At 36.2% G+C, this 20,261-nt stretch overlaps 1 protein-coding gene across 1 annotated transcript in view; it reads right to left on the bottom strand.

Annotated features, from left to right (window-relative positions):
• Positions 1–8,120: 8,120 nt before the first annotated feature.
• The window catches only part of LOC136823925 (epithelial splicing regulatory protein 1-like), a 39,625-nt gene continuing 27,484 nt past the window's right edge, over positions 8,121–20,261 (bottom strand). Inside the window, exons 10-12 of the mRNA XM_067080083.1 lie at positions 12,443–12,688; positions 9,910–10,440; positions 8,121–9,611 (exon numbers count right to left, since the gene is read on the bottom strand). Of these exons, the coding sequence (XP_066936184.1) occupies positions 9,438–9,611; positions 9,910–10,440; positions 12,443–12,688 (951 nt within the window). The 3' untranslated portion in view covers positions 8,121–9,437. The remainder of the gene's footprint in view (positions 9,612–9,909; positions 10,441–12,442; positions 12,689–20,261) is intronic.

Below are 20,261 nucleotides of genomic sequence, written 5' to 3' on the forward strand. Positions count from 1 at the left end.
ACTGGTAATACGAAAATTGCTTCTATGATCATTTTTTTATTTTTAAACAGTTGTTTTCTATGGTTATTTTTTCAAAAAAAGTCAAAACTCTGTTTCCAGAGAATCCCCATGGATTTTTATCTTCGAGATCCATTGATGATTGTTGATGCGTGATGTTATTATGTGCGATAGTTGTTCTCGAGTAATCTTTATGATTCATGCTAACACTCTTTGCCCTGGCGTTTATTGCTGAATTTCGATCGAATTGACGGTAACCTGAATGTCTCTTTGGACCAGAGCCACCTGACACTGACAATTGTCAGTCAGACCGAAGTCTAACCAATCCGCGTTATCCAACTCAACTACGGGAGAGAGTGCGCACTCATGCAAGTTTTACAACCAGGACATGAGAGATCTGCAATTGCTTTCGCACTGCGTGAGATTTGAACTCGGGACCTTGTGATTACAAAGCTGTCTTCTTAACCACTCGGCCAACCACCACATTTACTAAGCAGTATTTTCAACCTATTTGTGTCTAATCATCAAAAATTACTTTCGGAAAGTTGACAATCTATTTAATGACTTGTAACTAATTAGCGAATTTTTTTCATTCACTAATTAATGTTTACATCTCAATATAGCCTCTTGCAAGCATAGTTATCCCGTCTTTTCTAGCGGTTCTTTTAACATGTCACAATGTGATCAAGCTCTAAAACCTCTTGTTTATGATCTTCATCAAAACACCAGTCATATGCACGATCAAAATGCCAAGCTTTAACTTCCAATTCTTCTCTACATATAATACCGACTGAAGTTCCATAAGCCCATGTTTGATTTCCAGCTTGTATTCTCTTGTCATCATCTGCACTTAGCGCTACTTTCCGCACAGACTGTGTATAAACTCGATGCTTTTCACTAACAAACCGCTGCTGCGTTCTATACTGGATATCTCCTGTCTCTAATACTTGCTTGTAGTCCTTAAACTCAATTTGCTTCTTAACCACACACTTCTTGGTTCCTTTGCACTTCTTGTCAACTCCTCCGTCGAGCTTTTCATAAGCGTACATCTTCGGCCTCAGGGCAATAAACTCTGTCATGATCTTACCACCCAGCTCGTCCTTCATCTTGCCTATGATCTTTTTATTCAGCCCAATGGGCAGCGGGCGATACTTGACGTCGCTCTCATCTTTGGGCTTCGGATAGTTGCTCGTATCAAACCTGGCCTCTACATCGTCCGCGATGTCCCCGTAAAAGTCTTTGGTCTTAATGTGGTAAACCAGTGAGTCGGGTGTCCATATACATTAGCTTAGCTGCTCCACCATACTTCGGCTTGATGTAATCATAATGAAACTCGTACATCACCGTCTTGCTCAAGTCCAAAATCGCAAAGCCGAGATATAGACCGGTTTGTTCATCACGACCTTGTTCCGTCTCATGTTCATGGCCATGAACTTATCGGTGAAGCGCACCGTGTTCTTGTAGTTAACCTTCGAGGCATACATTTTGCGCTTCCTCTCGCTGTTGACCAGCTTGATATTCTTGTGTTCACGAACGTTCTCCATCGTTTTGCCGAACACGCTGTTGTTCATTAGCTTGTAAAAGTCTTTCTCGAAGTCGTTCTTGGCCTTTGCCCTCTCTTGGGTGTTAAAATCGATGTAAGGCTTTAACCATGCACTCTCTGCTGAAACGAGATTGCTCGGTGCACCTTTTTCAGCACCAAGCCGTGCTCCATGGCCTGCTTCAGCGTATCAATGTGCACGACGTACTTCTCCTTGTCATAGAGAGAACATACTAGTTTCTCCACCTTGCCTAGTCTCATCTTTTCAGGAAGGAACGGAAGCTCGTTGTGCAATTTGTGCAGAGTCTTTGAATAGTCGACGTCGACTTCCAGCACGTAGCCAATGTCACCGTCGCTATATCCCAAAATGTCTATACTCTCAGGGTCTTCAACCCACTCAAAGCCACCTGTAGGCAGCTTTCTAGACATCGAACACCCATAGAGATTGTTGGCGTCGAGATACATGATGTGTGACGACTCAACATTCTCCTTATACCGCTCGCCCATGTACTTGTTGTTGGCTCGAGCGTAGTGATTGATCGCTTGGCACATGCCGCCTCTGATCCCCTTCTCGAACATCAGCAGCATGTCTTCGTCTGTCAAGAGCTCAAGCTCCACACGTGTAAACTTCAAAGCTGCTGCCCATGATAGGCCAGGCGCGCAGAGTAAAAGTGAGCGGGATCCAACCCGTACTTGCTTTGACATGTGTCTCGAAAATTTTCAAATACATCTGCTAGCAACAACACGTCGCTACATAAATACCAATCATGAAAATCACCCAAATCTCTACATTCTAACGCGTCATATACCTTCACAGCATGTTGATAATCTCTATCTGATATGTCGCTCAAATTCAAGTGACTATAAAACGCCTTTTTTTCAGATAGACCTACCTCTTCAAATCTCTCAAAACTATCCATATACTCATAAGGATATACACCTTTACGCAAAAACAATCTAAAATGTTCATCATTAACACATCTTATGCGTAAATTGCTAAACCTTTTTTCTATTGCTTCCCGTTCCAATTGTCTTGTCTTAATGCTTTTACATTCTTCACATTCAAATCTTGCCATATAATTGCTATCTATTTCCACTAATTCCAAATCTATATCTTCACAACACTTGATACCATCCGTATTTGTACCAACAAGATTATCCACTAAACTACTTAAAGAAGCCTTCATAAATCGACAACTATCAATAAATCTTAGCATACATTTCTTTGTTTTCTTCCTCATTTTTCCAGTCTTATCCTCATACATCACAACATTTCCATCCTCATCTCTAATATCAACATAAATTGGAACCGAAAAACTTTATATATTTCTCAGTATTCTCCGCTAAAACTTCCATTTCATCAACATCAAACTGTTGCGCTAATTCTCGAATAATAATATGCGCATCATAGTTGCTCAAATTGTGAAACACTACTGGCACGTGTTTCGGTATTCTATGCGCTAAATTACAACTACTATGGGCTGCTCCACGATATTTCCCTGTGTAGTGGCAGTGGTCTCGCACTTTACGATCTCCTATGTTTTTTGATACTTCAAATCTCTTTCTACATAAATGACATGCTCTTGCTTCGCGATATTCAGTTTTTTCTTCATCAGTTAAAGGCTCCATTTCGCGCATTTTATATCTCAATACTCTCTCAACTTCAACTTTCAGAGTTTTACAAAATGTTGTGATTGCATCTTCTCCCCTACAATGTTTAAACGCCCTTTCATACTCACCATGTGCAAATTTTATCAACATAGCAGCACCACAACCTACATGCTCTGCAACATTACGAGTTGATGGTTTATCTTCCCTATCTTGTACACTTTGAATTGGTCGAAGTATACATTCTGTATCAGCGTAAATCACAAATGGTACTCTAATCGATTTAGAACCTTCTTGATATCTTAAAATGTTTTTACCTTCCTCAGGCATCTTTACATAACAAAAATCATGATCCTTACATGCTTGAACATGCAGCTCTAAAGCATCTCGGCTTGCGAAAACTACCAAGACAGTTGCGACAATAAAAGTCTCCGTCATGGTTTGAAGTTACACCTCTAAGAAGAGCTGATATTGATTTGATCGCCACGTAATGCCTCTTCTTTTCCTCCTGTACGATCAACACATCTGCGCACTTGGATCTCTCCATGTTGTATTTTGAGATGTATCCTTGTCGAATCTTTTTCTTTTTTTCATCGTCAATAAAAAGCACATTCAGAGCAATATCAGGGTTCTGTTTCTCAAATTTCTTCCACTGGCTACTCGGTGTGGGAAAATCAATACCATTCCAATTATATTTATCAACATATGGTTTTATCTTGGATATACGCTGTGAATTCTTTCCAATCTCATCATGATGCAAAGCAACAGTTACAGCCCACTTAAAACACTCATCATCTTCATTTTTTGGGTTGATACAACATTTCTTATTTTTAACCCATTCTGGAAGTTCAATATATGATCCTCCTCGATTCAAATCCACCCTGTGACAGTGATACATCATTTCAATCACACGTATAAACACAAAATCACTAGCCTCCATTGTATTAATTATCCTTTCATATTGCCGCATCAAAGACGCACGCATTTCATCTAAAACTTCTTCTATATCAGAACCTTCCATAATAACATGTGGTGGATTTGACCATATTATTTTCCTCGTTTCTTCGCTTCCATCTCGCCTTCTAAACAAAATTGCTATTTCTAAATGAACTTTCCAACTTTCCCCTCGTCTAATCATCTCCTCTAACACTTTAAATACATGGTGTCTTGTTCGTTGTGTATATTCCTCTACACTAACAACGCCTTGATGTTCTTCAACACCTTTACTTCTAAATCTAACATATCCACCATCAAATGCACCTTCTATTTCCTCAGATCTAAATCGCTTTGACAACGCCAATTCAACAACTTTACTATTAGCAACATCTTCAACAATGTGCCTCATAGGTTCTAGTCTACTTGAGACTCTATTTTGTGCAATATTTTGCGCTATACGAACCTTCTTTCCACCAATCACTTTCAGACCTTCCCTTCTAGCCAAGTTGACTAGCTCTGATTTTGTAAGTTTACTAAGATCTTCGATATGAGGTTGTATTACCCTTCGATGATGATACAAAATTGTATCTATCAATTTACGCTTGTTTAAACTTCCATAACCTCTAATACCCTCTGCTTTAGCAAGAGCTTTCAGATCGCCTTTCTTCTCTCTATACAGTGTACCCACTGTATCACGATAGTGTTGAATATGATCTATCAATGACCTCTTATTAAGACCACTAAATGGTACATTTTCTGCTTTAGCTATCCCCACCAACACCCTACGCGTTTGTTTCATCATCAGATTTTGATTGTTCATTTTATTACCCAATTTTTTTATTTGATTTTTTTAATTGAGTGGACAGAACTCTTAAATTGTTGCTATGACAACGCTTTCAAAGTTATGACAACACTTTCAAAGTTATGACCACAAAAATACTTTTGAGAAAACAGAAAAATCTTCAAAAAATACACATCCATTCTTTTTTACATAATTTTATCGATGTTTTAACTATCTGCGCAGATAGTTAAACTTATAGAGTTTTATTGATATTTTGACCTTTTCCGCATCAATTTGTTTTATCAATAAATTATTGATGTTTTAACCTCTTCTTCATCGAGTTGTTTTATCAAAAAATTGTCGATATTTTAACTTTTTCCGCATCGACTTGTTTTATTGATAATTTTTCGATATTTTGACTTTTTCCGCATCGACTTGTTTTATCGATAATTTATTGATGTTTTAACCTCTTCTTCATCGAGTTGTTTTATCGATAAATTATTGATGTTTTAACCTCTTCTTCATCGAGTTGTTTTATCAAAAAATTGTCGATATTTTGACTTTTTCCGCATCGACTTGTTTTATTGATAATTTTTCGATATTTTAACCTTTTCCTCATCGACTTGTTTTATCGATAAATTATTGATATTTTAACCTTCTCCCCATCGACTTGTTTTATCGATAAATTGACAATATTTTAACCTTTTCCTCATCGACTTGTTTTATCGACAAATTATCGATATTTTAACCTTCTCCCCATCGACTTGTTTTATCGATAAATTATTGATTAAAATCGCTCCTTTTCAATGTGCCAGGTCGGTCCAAAACATATCTCTTCAGTCGATATTGTCGTCTGCAAATGAAGATAAAATAGAATGGATGACTTTGTTGTCGAAGTCTTGGATCACGATGAGAAATAGGAGTGGGCCGAGCGCAGTGACCCTTGCGGAACACCTGATACAACTTCTGTTTCGGCAGACAAGGTTGAATTTACTGAGACTCTTTGAGTTCGATTTGTCAGGAAATGATCGGATCCATTCGTGAAGTTTTCCAGATATTTTATTTTTGCCAAGTTTATGCAATAAAGTTGTGTGATCGACATTGCCAAAGGCTTTGCTGAAATCCAAATGACGTCAATATTGTTTCCTTTTTCTAAGTAGTCAATCAATTGTTCAGTGCGGTCAAGAAGTTGGCTGAGGCATGAACGACCTTTTCTGAAACCAAATTGTTTGGCGTTGTATAGGTTGTTATCTTCTAAATGATTTTGTATCTTGTTGCGAACTTGTTTTTTCGAATATTTTCGATACATGGGATGTGAGTTGATTCCCTTTCTTGTAAATGGGTGTGGTGTCCAGTTTCTAAAAGTGTTGGTGTGGTTTCTTTATTGAGTATGTTTCTTCAGATGATTTGTAGAGGTAATGCGATGGAGTTTTTAGTTTTTAGAAGAAGAATAACTGGGAATCCATCAGGTTCTGAAGGAGAAAGTGTTCCAATTTCTTTGATGAACTCTTCAGTTGAAAAAATGAAGTCATCAAGTATTGGTGTTTGTGATTCATCAAGTTGAGGAAGCTCATAGTTGGGTAATCGCTGAGTGAAGACAGACTTGTTTTGATTTTGTAGGATATTGGCCATGCAAAGTGGATCATCAATCAATTTGTTAGTTGATGGGTCCATTAAAACACCCCCTTCTCAGAACTGGTAGGATTCTTTCAGCCAGTGGGGGTAAAAATTCCGGACTGAAACTCAATGGGGATCGATATTCCCGTATTTTTTATGGCTGGGGGTTTAAATTCTTTTGTTTGCAAGTCAGAAAGATTGGGGATGGGAAAAATAGCATATAATATTTAGCAGTGAGGATTGGTTTATTTGATTATTTTCAGTGGGAACAAAACTGGAGTATAATTTTACAGCGGGGACGATATTCTGGCCAATTTTTCTAGTGGGTCTGTGAGAAGGGGTGTAGTAAGGGGCCAACCTTTGGTTTAGATTTGCGTAGGAGTATTATTTTCGGGTTGATTTTTTGCATTAGCGTCTTTTTGATCCCTCTTTCTTGTAAAATATTTTTGAGTAAAACTTCAATCTCAACAAGTTTTTCTGCTGTTTTGCGACTGGCAAATCTTTTTCGAAGTTTCTTTTGTTGCCTCATTAAAATTCGTCTGTCCCTTGGTATTGATTTTGTTTCGTGTTTATAAACATTTTTGGAGGTAGATTATTGAAAGATTATAATGGTTATGCATTTATTAATAAAAACTTCATATTATTTATTGTCAGGGACTGAGTCAAGTGGGAGTTAAAATTGTATGCCAGTCAGTGTCCTTGAAAATATTTTTTAAATTGTTTCCCAATCAATGTTATCACTGTAGAAATTTAATTTGCCAAATGCGTTTATCGTTGCGAAAAATGGATCTTAGAGCATAGCAGTCTTCTGCAACTTATTAGCTTATAACGACACGGGGCGTTTTCAGTTTGGGATATCTATCCAATATACTCCGAGAAGAGCTGAGTGACAAATATTTATAGGCGTGAGTCTCAGAGTTATTTCACTTTTGTATGAAAATCTTTTTGTGGTGTTTTTGAGTTTGAGAGGTTGAAGTTTGAAAATTTGAGGTGTCTCGGAGGAAAGCTTGAAGTTTCATTTGGAAATTTAGATTCAATTCTTTTTCAGTAAGGAATGCAATTAGAATGGTAGGAAAAATAATTTAAAGGTGAATGCAGACAAGGCTTGTACATGAGAAATTCATGTGTCTATAATAATCTGGGGGGCACTCAAGGTGAATGACTTAAACGTGACAGACGTGTAGCACTTAAGGGTCCGTTCCTCAAGGTTCAGCTAGTGCACCGTAAGGGTATGTTTTGACCAGTGCTACACTGTAAGGGTAGCAAATTACCTTGTTTCTATGAAAATTTTCAAATGAAATGAATTTTCTCTTCGTAAGGAAGCAAATTAAACATGTACATGTGTATATTTCCCATCTGTATGTCTCAAAAATGTCCATTTCCCATCTGTATGTCTCTTTTTGAAAGGGATGTGTTCCATTGAAAAGGTCTGATAAAGTCGGTTTTTGTCGGTTTTTGCACTATAAGGGTGTCAAATTTCATAGCTGCAATGTAAGGGTCCAAATTTGAAAGTCAATTTTTGGGCCGAACGTATGGTCGTTTTCGGAACGAGTGCCCCCTTCCGGGATAATAATTCCTTGGCCTTTAGCAATGATGATCGGCTATGAAGAAGAGGAAGATGTAATAATAGATTGATGACAATTTGTTTTTTATTTGTTTGTATTTCAAAGTATTTTATCTCTTTCAATTGTTATATAGTACACAAAAGGCAACAAATAATAAATAATTCTTTTTCTTTCTTTAGTAAAATAACTTCGCAAAATGTTAAATTGTAAATTGATAATTTTTCATAGTAAGTATTAATAATAATAAAATGACAATAATAAAAATAAAACAAAAAAATTATTAATCTCTTCTGTCATTAAAATCTTCTCCGCAAAATGAAAAAAATTTGAAAAATATTTTCGGAAAATTATTTGAACTTAGAGCTCAAAGGGTAAGGAAATTCAAATTCAAATTCATAACTCAAATTTTGCGAATGAAGAGAATTGCATGTTTCAGATAAAACCTGAAAAACAACTAAATGTAATTTCTAAACTTGGAACAATAAACAATAAAAGCTAGAAAATATGACAAAATAAAAATCATAATTTGGCGCTTTTTGAATTTTCAGACAGAAACTTTTCAAATACCAATTTTGGTATGCGTAAACAAATTATGCCTAGAAGAATTATGGCTTAGCTGATTTAGTTAGTATTGTACAGTAAGAAAACTAAAAACATCGATATGGTGGCGTTTATTTTCAATATTTTGAAAATACCAATTTTCAATTCAAAGAAGTTTAAACTTTAGAAGACTTATGTTAGATATTCATGATATTCATGACGTAATGTTTTCCACGGAAATACCCCGGTTTTAGGCAGTAGTGGCAAATTTAAACTAGGCAAAAGTTGTATAAAATTTGCCACTACTGGCAAAAACCGGGGTCTTTCCGTGGAAAACATTACGTCATGAATATTATGAATTAAGAAAAAAACAACAAGTAAAAAGATAAAATTTTAAAATTTGCTCAGCATTTTACCATTGAAATCTTGAATTCATTGTTTCTCACACAAAAAAATAACATCGTGAGTATTATTGATCCAAAATAAGTCAACCAAGGGCTATCATATTTTCATTTTTCATCTAAAATTAATGATCTCGGTTGAAAAACAAAATCTTTATCAGATGATAGACTTGTTATTGTATCATATTATTTCCTTCAAAAGTTTCTATCTAGCTGTGGGCAAACTCAGTTGTCGGTTCTTCGCTGAATTGACGGGCGGACGTTGATCACTTAAGTGGAAACCGTGAGGCGTCAACAAGCATAAAAAAACGCTTCCAGAAGCCTAGCTAGTGTGCCAATCTAACACTAGCTCTCAACTCATCGGCTCTAAGTAGACATCGCTGCCATTTTAGCCATTTGACAGGTGGCTGGCAAGAGTAGCTGTTATATCTCTTTGGATATTTACATCACATTTAATGAGCGATAAACATTTCTACGTAAGGTGCGTTCCCTGGAAGAAATTTATTATGCATATGTTTTTCATGTTGAATGATTCTATGCGCTTCTTCAGGTGAATTCACAGCAATGTATGTCATTGGTCCTGGTTTACCGAAAGGGTTCATTTGGAACTGCATAGCGTCTCCGTACTGTAGAAAGAAAAGAACATGGTCATGAATAATAACATATAATTGACTCTCTCTCTCTCTTTTATTCGATTAACTCAAAGGGACCACAAATTATCTATTATCAAAAAGATGGGAATTACAAAGCGATTGATTCAGAGTGATTTATGCCACTTTTCAGCTGAGGGATCCAAAATATTATTATTATTCGAATAATAGACGTTCAATTTAGAAAGAGTTTGACTGTTATAAGTGATGAAAGTCTTTTACAATTTAAAAACCTACAAAAGATATGAATTTCCAGCAAGGAGAAGAAACTTACCATAGGTGGCATGACAGTCGGTATGGCTGGAACCCCTGATGTATGTGGAGGTAGGGGAGGTGGTGGTGGCAGGAAGCCTTGTTGTGGTAGTGGAGGGAACATCGGAGGGAAGGGTCCCGTGTAGATGGGTAACGGCTGTGACACTTCAGGTGGGAAGAACCCGTTGGTGGTGATTGGAGGAGGTGGTGATGTCAGGATACCGTTCATGGGTGGTGCCTGTGTTGTCTGAAGGATGGGTGGTGGTGGTGGAGAAGGTGTGGATGGCTGGAAGGTCGTTTTTGCACCAGCAGGGGATGTAGTATTATTTGAGGATGAAGTTTTTGGAGTTTTGGTGTGGTTAAGTTGACTCAAATGTTGGCATGCAAGTTGGTTAGCATGACTGGTGGCGAGCATCCAAGTCATGTCTTGTACACTGCATTGGAAGACTTCAATGTATCGCTCACCCATATGTTTGAGATGTAAATCACCAGCACATTTGTGTGCTTGATCAGGGTTCTTCATCTGAACAAATGCTTCACCTGATGGACGTCCCTGGTGATTGAAAAAGAAAGAAATGCTTGAAGTCGTTTACGAGATTAAAGGTTTTATTTTTACATAAGCGTTTCATATCAGACACATATTTCATATCGGGACAGTGTCTGCCTCTTGTTTTATTATGTTGATATAAGCAAAAAAAATGTTTTTCTTTTCCTCTTTCTGACTGATCTTGCTCCACATCCGTGTCAATCCAATGCGAAAAAGCTTGTGAATCAAAATTAACGAGTAAGCAAACGATACCACTTCTTATTCAAAAACAAAACCTTTAGGATACTCTTTTAAACGATAAACAGTAGAGTCTCCATAACTCGAGCATGCAAGGTGAACACAAATGTTGCGCTCGGAATGATCAAGACTCCGCTGTATAAAGGGAGGCTTTTCTTTATGTTGACAAGATAGGCAATGGTAATTTCTCAACATTTGTGCTCGCGCAGCACGGAGGAAAGAAATATCAGTTTTTTCTTAAAAAATGCTGTGTCAGCAAAGGTACGTGATCCGTTAAATGATATCCTTTAAACGTGAAAAAGTAGTTGGAAAATGCAGTCTGATAGTCCGAATTTCTTTAACTCGGATGTTTCCTGAACTCGAAGAAGCTTTTAGGAATAAGAATATTCATAGGAATATTTTTCTTTCGCTTTTTCCCATTTTCTACTATTGATCTGATTAACCTGTTAAATGTAATCTTAAATAAATCTCAAACTTTTCTCGAGTATGTTATGATAAAGTTGTGGTCGAAATCTGTTCATAGTTTCTCATACCAAAAACAGTGATTAAGACAGCTATCTAAACCTTTTGATGAGTGATTTCTCAAAGTCAAATCTAGAGTAGCGTTCAAGTTCATCAAGAAATGGGTAGAACCGGGTAGTCGGTCAGCTCTCGTTTAACGAATAGATTTCAGGGTAGGCTACTTTTCCGACGATTTTATCGTCCGTAGAAATCATTCAATCACAGTAGAATAAATGTTACAGATTTTACAGCAGGAAAAAGATGAGGGAGTTTTTGTTATTGATTTGTTAGGAACATTTTTAGATAAAAAAATCAAATCATTTTGGTAGATTGTTTATTTTTGTGCAAGGGCTATGGCTTGGGGCTATTTTCGAGCTTCCTGTATTAAAGATAGTACCTAAATTCGACAAAAGCTTTTCTTGAAAGATACTATCTTCGTCATATTATTAAGTAAAGTAATCTGTTAATATCTTTAAAACGTAACGACATCATAAGATACGAATCAAATGAAAAGAAAAACCCTACTCAACGTATGGAAATTTGTCAGATTAACATCTCTATTCTTATTGATTTGCCGTTTGCAACTACTTTCGTTTTTTACGTCGAGTTGACCGAAATGTATAATAAAGATTCATAAGAGATAAGAGCTTATATGAATATACACTCCACATGGTTCTCACGAATCTGGTCTTTGCGACCTTCAAGATGAAACTTGTATCTTCCCCTTTCATGTACTGTAATAAAAAAGTGCAGTTGACGCTCTCTAATTCGAAGTTCTATTATTCGATATGTTCCATTAATCGATAATATTGAAATCCACCATCAACAACAACGAACTCTCATAAACGACGCTCTACTATTCCATACGCTCCCTTATTTGATGAAAACCCCTTGATAATCGAATAAGGGAGTGTGTCGAATAATGGAGCGTTGTTTACGAGAGTTTCTTGTTGAGGGTGACTTTCAATATTAGCGAGTTTATGTATTTGCACTTTTGAGAACGGTAAAGTGACTGAAGCGATTTGGAATAACCCGCAGTTCTGACCCGCATAATCGAGGATGGTAAAAGTGCTGATTTACCGTCATCCTCAGCCAGTCAGGATTTAGTCCAATTAGAACCTTACCGTCTCCGTCGCAGTAAAAGACACATACATAAACTTGGTATTATCGAACAATAGAGTGTATAGAAAAGTAGAATATTAAAATAGAGAGCATCAACTGTGGGTAACATAAATTTTAAAAACAAAAAAAGAATTAAGAGCTTCCTTACCTGTAAGTTATAAATGATGTGTACAGCACTGACCACATTGTCTGCATGATTAGCCAAGAAATTCAAAATGTCTTTCTGGCCAGCTGAAAATGGTAATCCACGCATGCGTAAACATGACATATTCATGAGTGCTTGAAGTCTTTGGTTGATCAGGGCACGGTCATTAATGACAGTTTGTACTTGAGGGTAAGTTTGCCCGTGCACGGGGTTGAATAATTGGTATCCGACGTTATACATTGTTAATACCTGGTAAAAACATCAGAAAAATGATCAGCGCATTAATAAGACAGCAAAATCTTTGATAAGTTAGTCTAGCAAGCTAGACGACTAATTCATCAGACAGAGTAGAAATAAAGCAAAAAGTAATGGCGGAGGGAACAATTTTAGTCTATTTTAGTTTATACAAACTAAATCCCGTAACAATAATCGTATTATCATAAAACGCCAATGCTACTTATTACACGCATTATAAACGACTCCAGTCTAATGATAAGTAGGCAATTCTTAGACACGCACTGTCTAAAAAGAGGACATCATTTATGGACTATTGGACATACTGTACTCGTTGAGTTTAAACTTAGACACACGTTACACGCCACCATAAACCCCAGTTCAAAAGTAAAATCCATCTCCAGATCTTGAAAAATATGCCGCGTGAGAAAACAGAAGAAAGCACTAGACGTCATTAATTAATGCAAACCCTAAGGTTTCACATTTTCTTGCTTTAGAAATGTTAAAGATCCCTCTCCAACCCTTCTGTCTTTAGACTCAATTGCAAATCCTATCGTCTACACGAGATCACTAAAAAAGGGATGACTTTAAAACGGTGGTTAGCCCGGGGACGGAGTAAACAGTGGCGGAGGTGTTTACTCTACCGCTACTTTTTTGCCGTAAACGCCCTAACGCCCTGCACTAACTCTGCACATATATATTTTCCCGCGTTTACTGACCCTCTAACGGACGATAGCATCGTCTACATTTTAACGTGTTTGATAGGCTCATTCATGTGTTTCCCATGGACAACACGTTTCGATGCTAACCTGTCGATAATGTCAACACTGAAAACACATTTAATTTTGACTGAAAATCAAAGCTAGAACAATAAAATTCAAATAGCTCCATAATTCATAACCAAGAAAACTAGTGACTAAAAAAAACTGTTATTCTAAGAAAAAATGCTTTAGTAGTTTTTACGAGAATTTGTTTCCCTGTCTGACTAAATCACCTGATACGATCAAAATATATTTGATTACTTTCATTTACTCTTCCGGGTTCTCGAATAAAAACACGAAACAATATTATCATTTTTAAGACCTATCTTATGTCTCATATTATCAAACTCCAAGTTGATGGATGACACAGGATTTGATTCCGTACGCACACAAAGAAGTCAATACATTAGAGTCTCTTTAACTCTGATGTCTCCTTAACTCGCGTTAAGTTCGTGTTCCTCGTGCGGGTTTGAGTTATGGAGACTCCGCTGTATGACAAAACAAACTCATGCTTTGGGGTAAGAGTAAAAAACAAATAAACCCTGGATTTATATCACAGAAAATAAAGTTTTGAGTTGAGTTTGGTTAATAACTTAAATGATTTCTCTCAAGTTAAAGGGCTAGAGAAGAAACTCTTAGATTGTAAATGAAGCCATCGATTTCCCATCCAAAAGGCGAGACCCGTCTGGCTTTCACACAAACGCCACATTAAACTTAAAATCTATCAACAGTTTTCAAAAAATAATGCCGCGGTAGAAAACAAAGAAAATGCTAGATTCAATACATCATTCCAAAAGCGGCGCGAATCTCAAGGCTTCATTTTTGCTCGCCTAAGGAAAGGTTTAAGATTCCTTTCTAGCCTTCTGCTTGAAACTCAATGATTCTGACAACCATCATTTGAAATTATCTCCAGACGGACAAAACTGTATTAGCCAAGCTTCAAATACAGTAGAGCTACATGCATCATAGCTCTGCAGGGGAAGATAATAATCTTAACAACACAATCAACCGCAAAGGCAACGTGTACTTTATCGTACCTTTATACCAAAATCTTTGACAATCTCTTTCTCTCTTCTCTCGAAAATACGCAAATTAAATTATAAACTATAAAAACTCTACTATGCATCTTAAGACTAGCTGCAACCACTGCCATTATGAAAACAATAGAGAAAGTCCGAACACAAAAATTACCAAAATGTTTTTTAAGAATGAAGTATAATAGATAAAAAAAATCAAGTGTAAGAAATCTCAGTAAAGCTCTTTAGATATTACATGTGACGTATTTAAGTTTCAGAATTTTGCATTTTGCCGTTATAAACCCCTCTATGTCTCATTTCAAACGCGCTATACTCTTTTAGACAAAATTAAAAGTCCAGATTTAAATCGATTCTTAATTCCTGATACCACGATATCGTTGATAAACTGTATAAAAGAGAATATACAATAATTTTACAAATCCAGTTCTTGTGTATGTGTATACACACACGTGAAACCACAACAGACTCAAGCTTTTTTTTTTAAAGAGATGTAAAAAAATTATCTCTGATCTGTTTCACCTCTCAACAGCTTGACTAAAAAATCGTTTTAATAACGACAACGTTTGTACTTCAGATAATATTCAAGATCTACTTTAATTCTCTCTACCACTAGATTTAGAAGATTGCTTTTTCTTGCACCCTCTGTTACTTGGTGCGAAATTCTAGAATACAATTAGGATTTGAACATTGATCGTTCTTAGATCTGATACTGGAGTATCGGTGAAAAAATTGTGAAAAAAACCGGTAGACTAAAACCGGAACACTACCCCGTCGGAAGTCACTAGCGAGTTTATGTATTCGAGATAAATCGAGGGGGACGGTATAAAGCAAAGTTGATATGTCTCCAAAATCACCGTCCCCTTTGCTCGACGACGGTAAAAACACCAAAATACCGTCTTCTGTTTAAGTGAGCATAGGCGATATAGAGCCGTACATCAACTATCGACTTTGTTTTGTATCGATTTCACTTACCGTCACCCTCGATGTCCTCCAATACATAAACTCGGTACTGATAACACGTTACAAGACGGCTCATCCAACGACAAGCAGTCTTTCCTGGCTTAACGCACATCATCTCTAAACACCGGCTTCAAACTATACGCTTTAAGGTACAATAACCGTGAGTTTGACCTTAAACATAAAAGACCTTAAAGTCATCAACAATAATCAGCCACAATAGTAGTCAAGACCAACGAAAAAGCAAGTTTTTCCTGGCTTAACGCACATCCTCAAAATACTCGCTAACTAGTCCAAAGTGATAAAAGTGTCATAAATGAAACGTTATTTATAGAAAGGTTCAAAGTACTTAGGCACGTGAGATGTCTATTCAATTTATCCTCTAAATCAATGTAGAACCACACCCTACTAGTAAATAAACAATTTATAAAGGGAGTTTACAGACTCAACATCGAAACAACTTTCAGCAAAAAACAACTTTAAGATTTTAACTTACATTGAATCAAATTTGAATGAGTAAGCTTAATAACCAGTTAGTCAAATTCTTAGAAAGAGAAGAGGTGTTTATGTTTATGCTGCAAAGTGCCTAAATATAACACAATTACAAATCAATCAATCACTTGTATTACAACAAGTACATTTTTGAGGGGATTTCATTGATATATACAAAAATGACTCATCTTTCTTTGGACTTTAACGGTATCTTTTTGGTTTTACTCTTGATCTTTTTTATTATACCCGTTTTGGTTTTATTTTGACAAGGAAATTTATCTGGCACTCAGATGCGTAAACCTTCATCCAGCACGCTGAAGCTCTGAAGTTTGAGAAAATTTTCAACATCTGGAAGGCTAAGATTACAGAATTTTGCAGGGCCGCATCAATGATTTTACAGAGGGAGACCTGGACCCCAGCCCTCGTTTCCGGGGATTTGTGGGTCCAACATATAAAATATTGTTCTTAGACAAATAGAACGAAATGTGGTAAGACAAACTTGGACCTGGGAACTTTTTGAGCTACACTTGAGCTTCCTCTTTTCCGTAAATCACATCTTATAGAGTTTAAAGAGTTTTCTAAGAAAACCGTAATTCTATCGGTAATTAGACGTGGAATTTTTCAAATGCACTTTGCGAAAATGATATAATTTGATTTCGAGGCGCTTAACGAAGGAAAATGTTAGATCAGACATTCTAAAAGTCAGTCCCCGCTTTCTTTAATATTAAATTATCAAAACCTGTTATGATGTTCCATAGAAAATAAATTTTCTTCGGAACATGCTCTCTAATTCCATTATGCGTATCGAGTAATACAGCGTCGTTTATGAGAGTTTCTTGCTGACAGTGCCTTTCGATATTATCGAGTAATGGAACGTATGGAATAGTAGAACGTCAAATTAGAGAGTATCAACTGAACATATAAGATTTCCAAAGTCGAATACAAATTTTAAGGGTAACATGAAAAGATCATAGGGTATCAGTGGGAATGACATCACTTTCCATGTAAAGCCATATTTTCGTAAGGGGCGCATTTCGCGGCATCCTTCCGCTGATTTTGATGGGCATATCCAGGTAAAAGTTTTGTTGTACAACACAGAACAGCCCTTAGACTGACCACCCCATTGACTTCCAAACCTGAAGGGCTAGACTCGAGACTCCTGGGTGGAAAATGAAGCCACTCATTCCCCATCCAGAACGACCGCGTCCTCAAAAACAAAGGAACCTCTAGATACAATCCATTGTCATGATTGCGGCGCGTTCTAGGCGCGTTCTGGAGGGGAAATAAGTGGCTTCACTTGTTCTTGCCTGGGAAAGGTTAACGATTCTACTCTCAATGGACCACCTAGCAAGTTGAAGCTACTTTTGTATATACCAGTGTGTTGTTCTTCTTTCCGTTGTTAGAGTGACAATAAGAAAGTTTGCCGGGAATGCGAAAATTTAACCATCCTAGGGTACACCTCAAACATTTTAAAGATAGTATATCATAAAACAAAAGAAATTTGTAGCATCCAAGGTATTTTTTGTCTCGATCTTCCATCCAATATATGTAAAACATAAGCGTATAAAACAAATCCCGTTATCATATATCGTAAAACAAAAGGGTATAGAAATCATTGAGTAAAAATCACGAGTCGTAACTAAGCTAATTGCCCCCGCAACGAGCGTAGCGAGTGAGGAGGCCTTCATAGCTTCACGCAAGGATATTGGACAGGAATCTCGAATTTTTGCGCGCGCGTTTGTTCGTATTGTATGTTCCGGCCAATTAAGTGTTCCGCAAAAATATGGCGGTAAATTATACAGCGGTAAATGTTATACACATTTTCATATTACGTTATATGCTATTACCATTATTATATATTGCATTTCATTAGTTTTGATTTAGGATTGAAAAGCTGAAGCGAGTGTTATAAATGCAAATTATAGAAAAAGTATATAATTACACCATAACAAGGATTACAATATTACTTTTGCAAATCAAAACAAACAAAATGGCAGACTGGTTATGATGATGAGCTGATTCGATTCATTGAATGGAAAAAGTGTTTTGTATGTCTAATTTTTTTCTTCGGTTTCTTGTCTTTAAAACTGAATAAATACTGTAATTTAGTCAGAAGTTCATTTCAGCAATGATTTCAATTCTTTTTCGGGAATCTTTAAAGAAATTTGCTCAAGTTTTCAAATGTACATTTTGTTGATATTTTTGTTCAAACTTATCAAACTGTAATTTATATTGTCTGTTATTTTATTAATAACTACCTTTATTGTTTATAGAGCTTCTTAAGCTTTAAAGACCATTATATGGTCGTAACTCAGGAATATCTTTCTTAACTCGGTAAAACAAGATACCGGCAAAGTACAAAAAAGTAGAATGTAGCATATGAATCCAAAATTGAATGTGAATCGATGTAAACAAACTTTTTTTTTGGTCTTCAAAATAGATTTACCTCACTTAGAGTGTTGCACTGTTTGTTCAGTGTGGTAAATCTATTTGGAAAACCTGAAAAAAGTTTGTATAGGCGCATACATTCAACTTTTTCAGTTGTGATAGCCTACGTAATAACTTGCGCTCCAGTAGTTTGGTGAAATAGCTCCAATTCTGGCTTTCCAAGTTAGGAGGGACCTTCCCGAAGGCATTTAACGGTGGTTAGACTAGGCACACACAGACAGTCATACAGAAACACCATAAAGTGAAAGTATATAGCTATAAACTCAAAAAGTCTAGCTTCCTGAAGGCACGTCTCTTCATTGTCTGCGCTGCGATCATCTTAATGGATTCAATCAGCTTTTAGTTTGGAGAAAAGATTGCATTATGAAAAAGTACTATGCACTTTAAAAAAAATTAGGCGCATTTCAACTTTTCTCGACTGTACGTCTGAATGGATCACAATGGCATATCTTTATTTTTCTTTTGACCAACAACATAAAAGATTTTGCTTGAGAAGTACAATCAAAGCGTAGGCGAGTGGAGTCCGGGCCTTAGCTAGGATTGGTTTCTATTTCGCCCTATTTAAGATGGCGCAGAACTTTTTGATAAATTTTATCCGCAGTATCCTCTTGACTATTGTTTATTAGGCAAAGTAGCAATAGAGAATCAATCAAACTCGAGTAGTCTAATTACTCTGATATGGTTTCCACATGATAGCAAAAATGAATGCCAATTTAAGTGGAATAAACTTTAGCTTGCAAAACATAAGAGTCATTTCTTTTTAATTAGATTTTTTCATGTCTTCGTCGAAACCTTAATTATAACTAGGCCATCGTTTTTATTTATTTAGATGGAGTGTTATTGTTATTATTTTCAGGAAAAAAGAAAATCTTTTATTTCTTCGTTTAACCAAACGTGTAGTTACTTACTATTTTTTTGTCCCCATGCATTTCTTATAATCTTGCAATTGACATATTGTTATGATTATACAATTTATTATAGAATTCTTTAAATATTATATTGCTGCGGTGGCATGTTAGTGTAAGCTATGTACTAGTTAGTATTATTACTTCAGCCAGCCATAATGTACAATGCTTCTTTCATTACTCCATAAAAAATATCAAATTTTGTACGAAAGACTGAACTGAAATTTTTTCTAGGGGCAATGGGTTATTCCAGAAAGAATTTGTACTCCTTATGTTGAGGAACCACACTTGCTTTATTGACCACCCCGGATTTTGAACCCTATTTTACTAAACACCCTGGATTTTTCACCTCATTTTACTGAGCACCCTTTATTTTCACACTCGAGAAACTAGACTTCCCTGGATTTTGTATCTACCAAACCACCCTGGACGTCACTCTTCCTCAACATTGGGGTACGCACTGTTTCTGAAATAGCCCAACACTATCCCTAGCCCTATAATGCGACTTTTTGGAAGCTCAAAGATCCATTTTTGAGACAAAAACACAGAGACTGGAGTAGAAATATAAGAAAAATGCCTGCACAAAGAGTCCAATTTTAAGCTACCATCTTGAAAAATGATTAAGTAGACACTTAGTTTCTTTGTAATTCGAAAAAATGAAGATTAATCAGCTCAGAAAAATGAAAGAGGAATGATAAATACAAACGACGATAGAAAGGCAAAAAATCTTCTTTCTTTAAAAAAATTGATTGTCCCGAAATTTGTTAAGGCGGCCATCACAGAAAACAAAAAATCATCCCATTTTTAAAGTTAGTTGAACTATTTCTTTGATCAAATAATTTGCCCTAATTTTCTGATGTTCGTATATACTGTACTTTTAAAATTTATCTTCGACAAACAAAGAGGAAAGAAAAAAAAGTATATTCTTTTGCGCTAAGAATGGCGTTGATTCGTCCACGAAATTGAAGAAGGATAGAAGAAGAAGAAA

The sequence above is a fragment of the Clytia hemisphaerica genome, unplaced genomic scaffold (assembly GCF_902728285.1).
Source record: "Clytia hemisphaerica strain Z4C2 unplaced genomic scaffold, Clytia hemisphaerica genome assembly, whole genome shotgun sequence".
NCBI lineage: Eukaryota > Metazoa > Cnidaria > Hydrozoa > Leptothecata > Clytiidae > Clytia > Clytia hemisphaerica.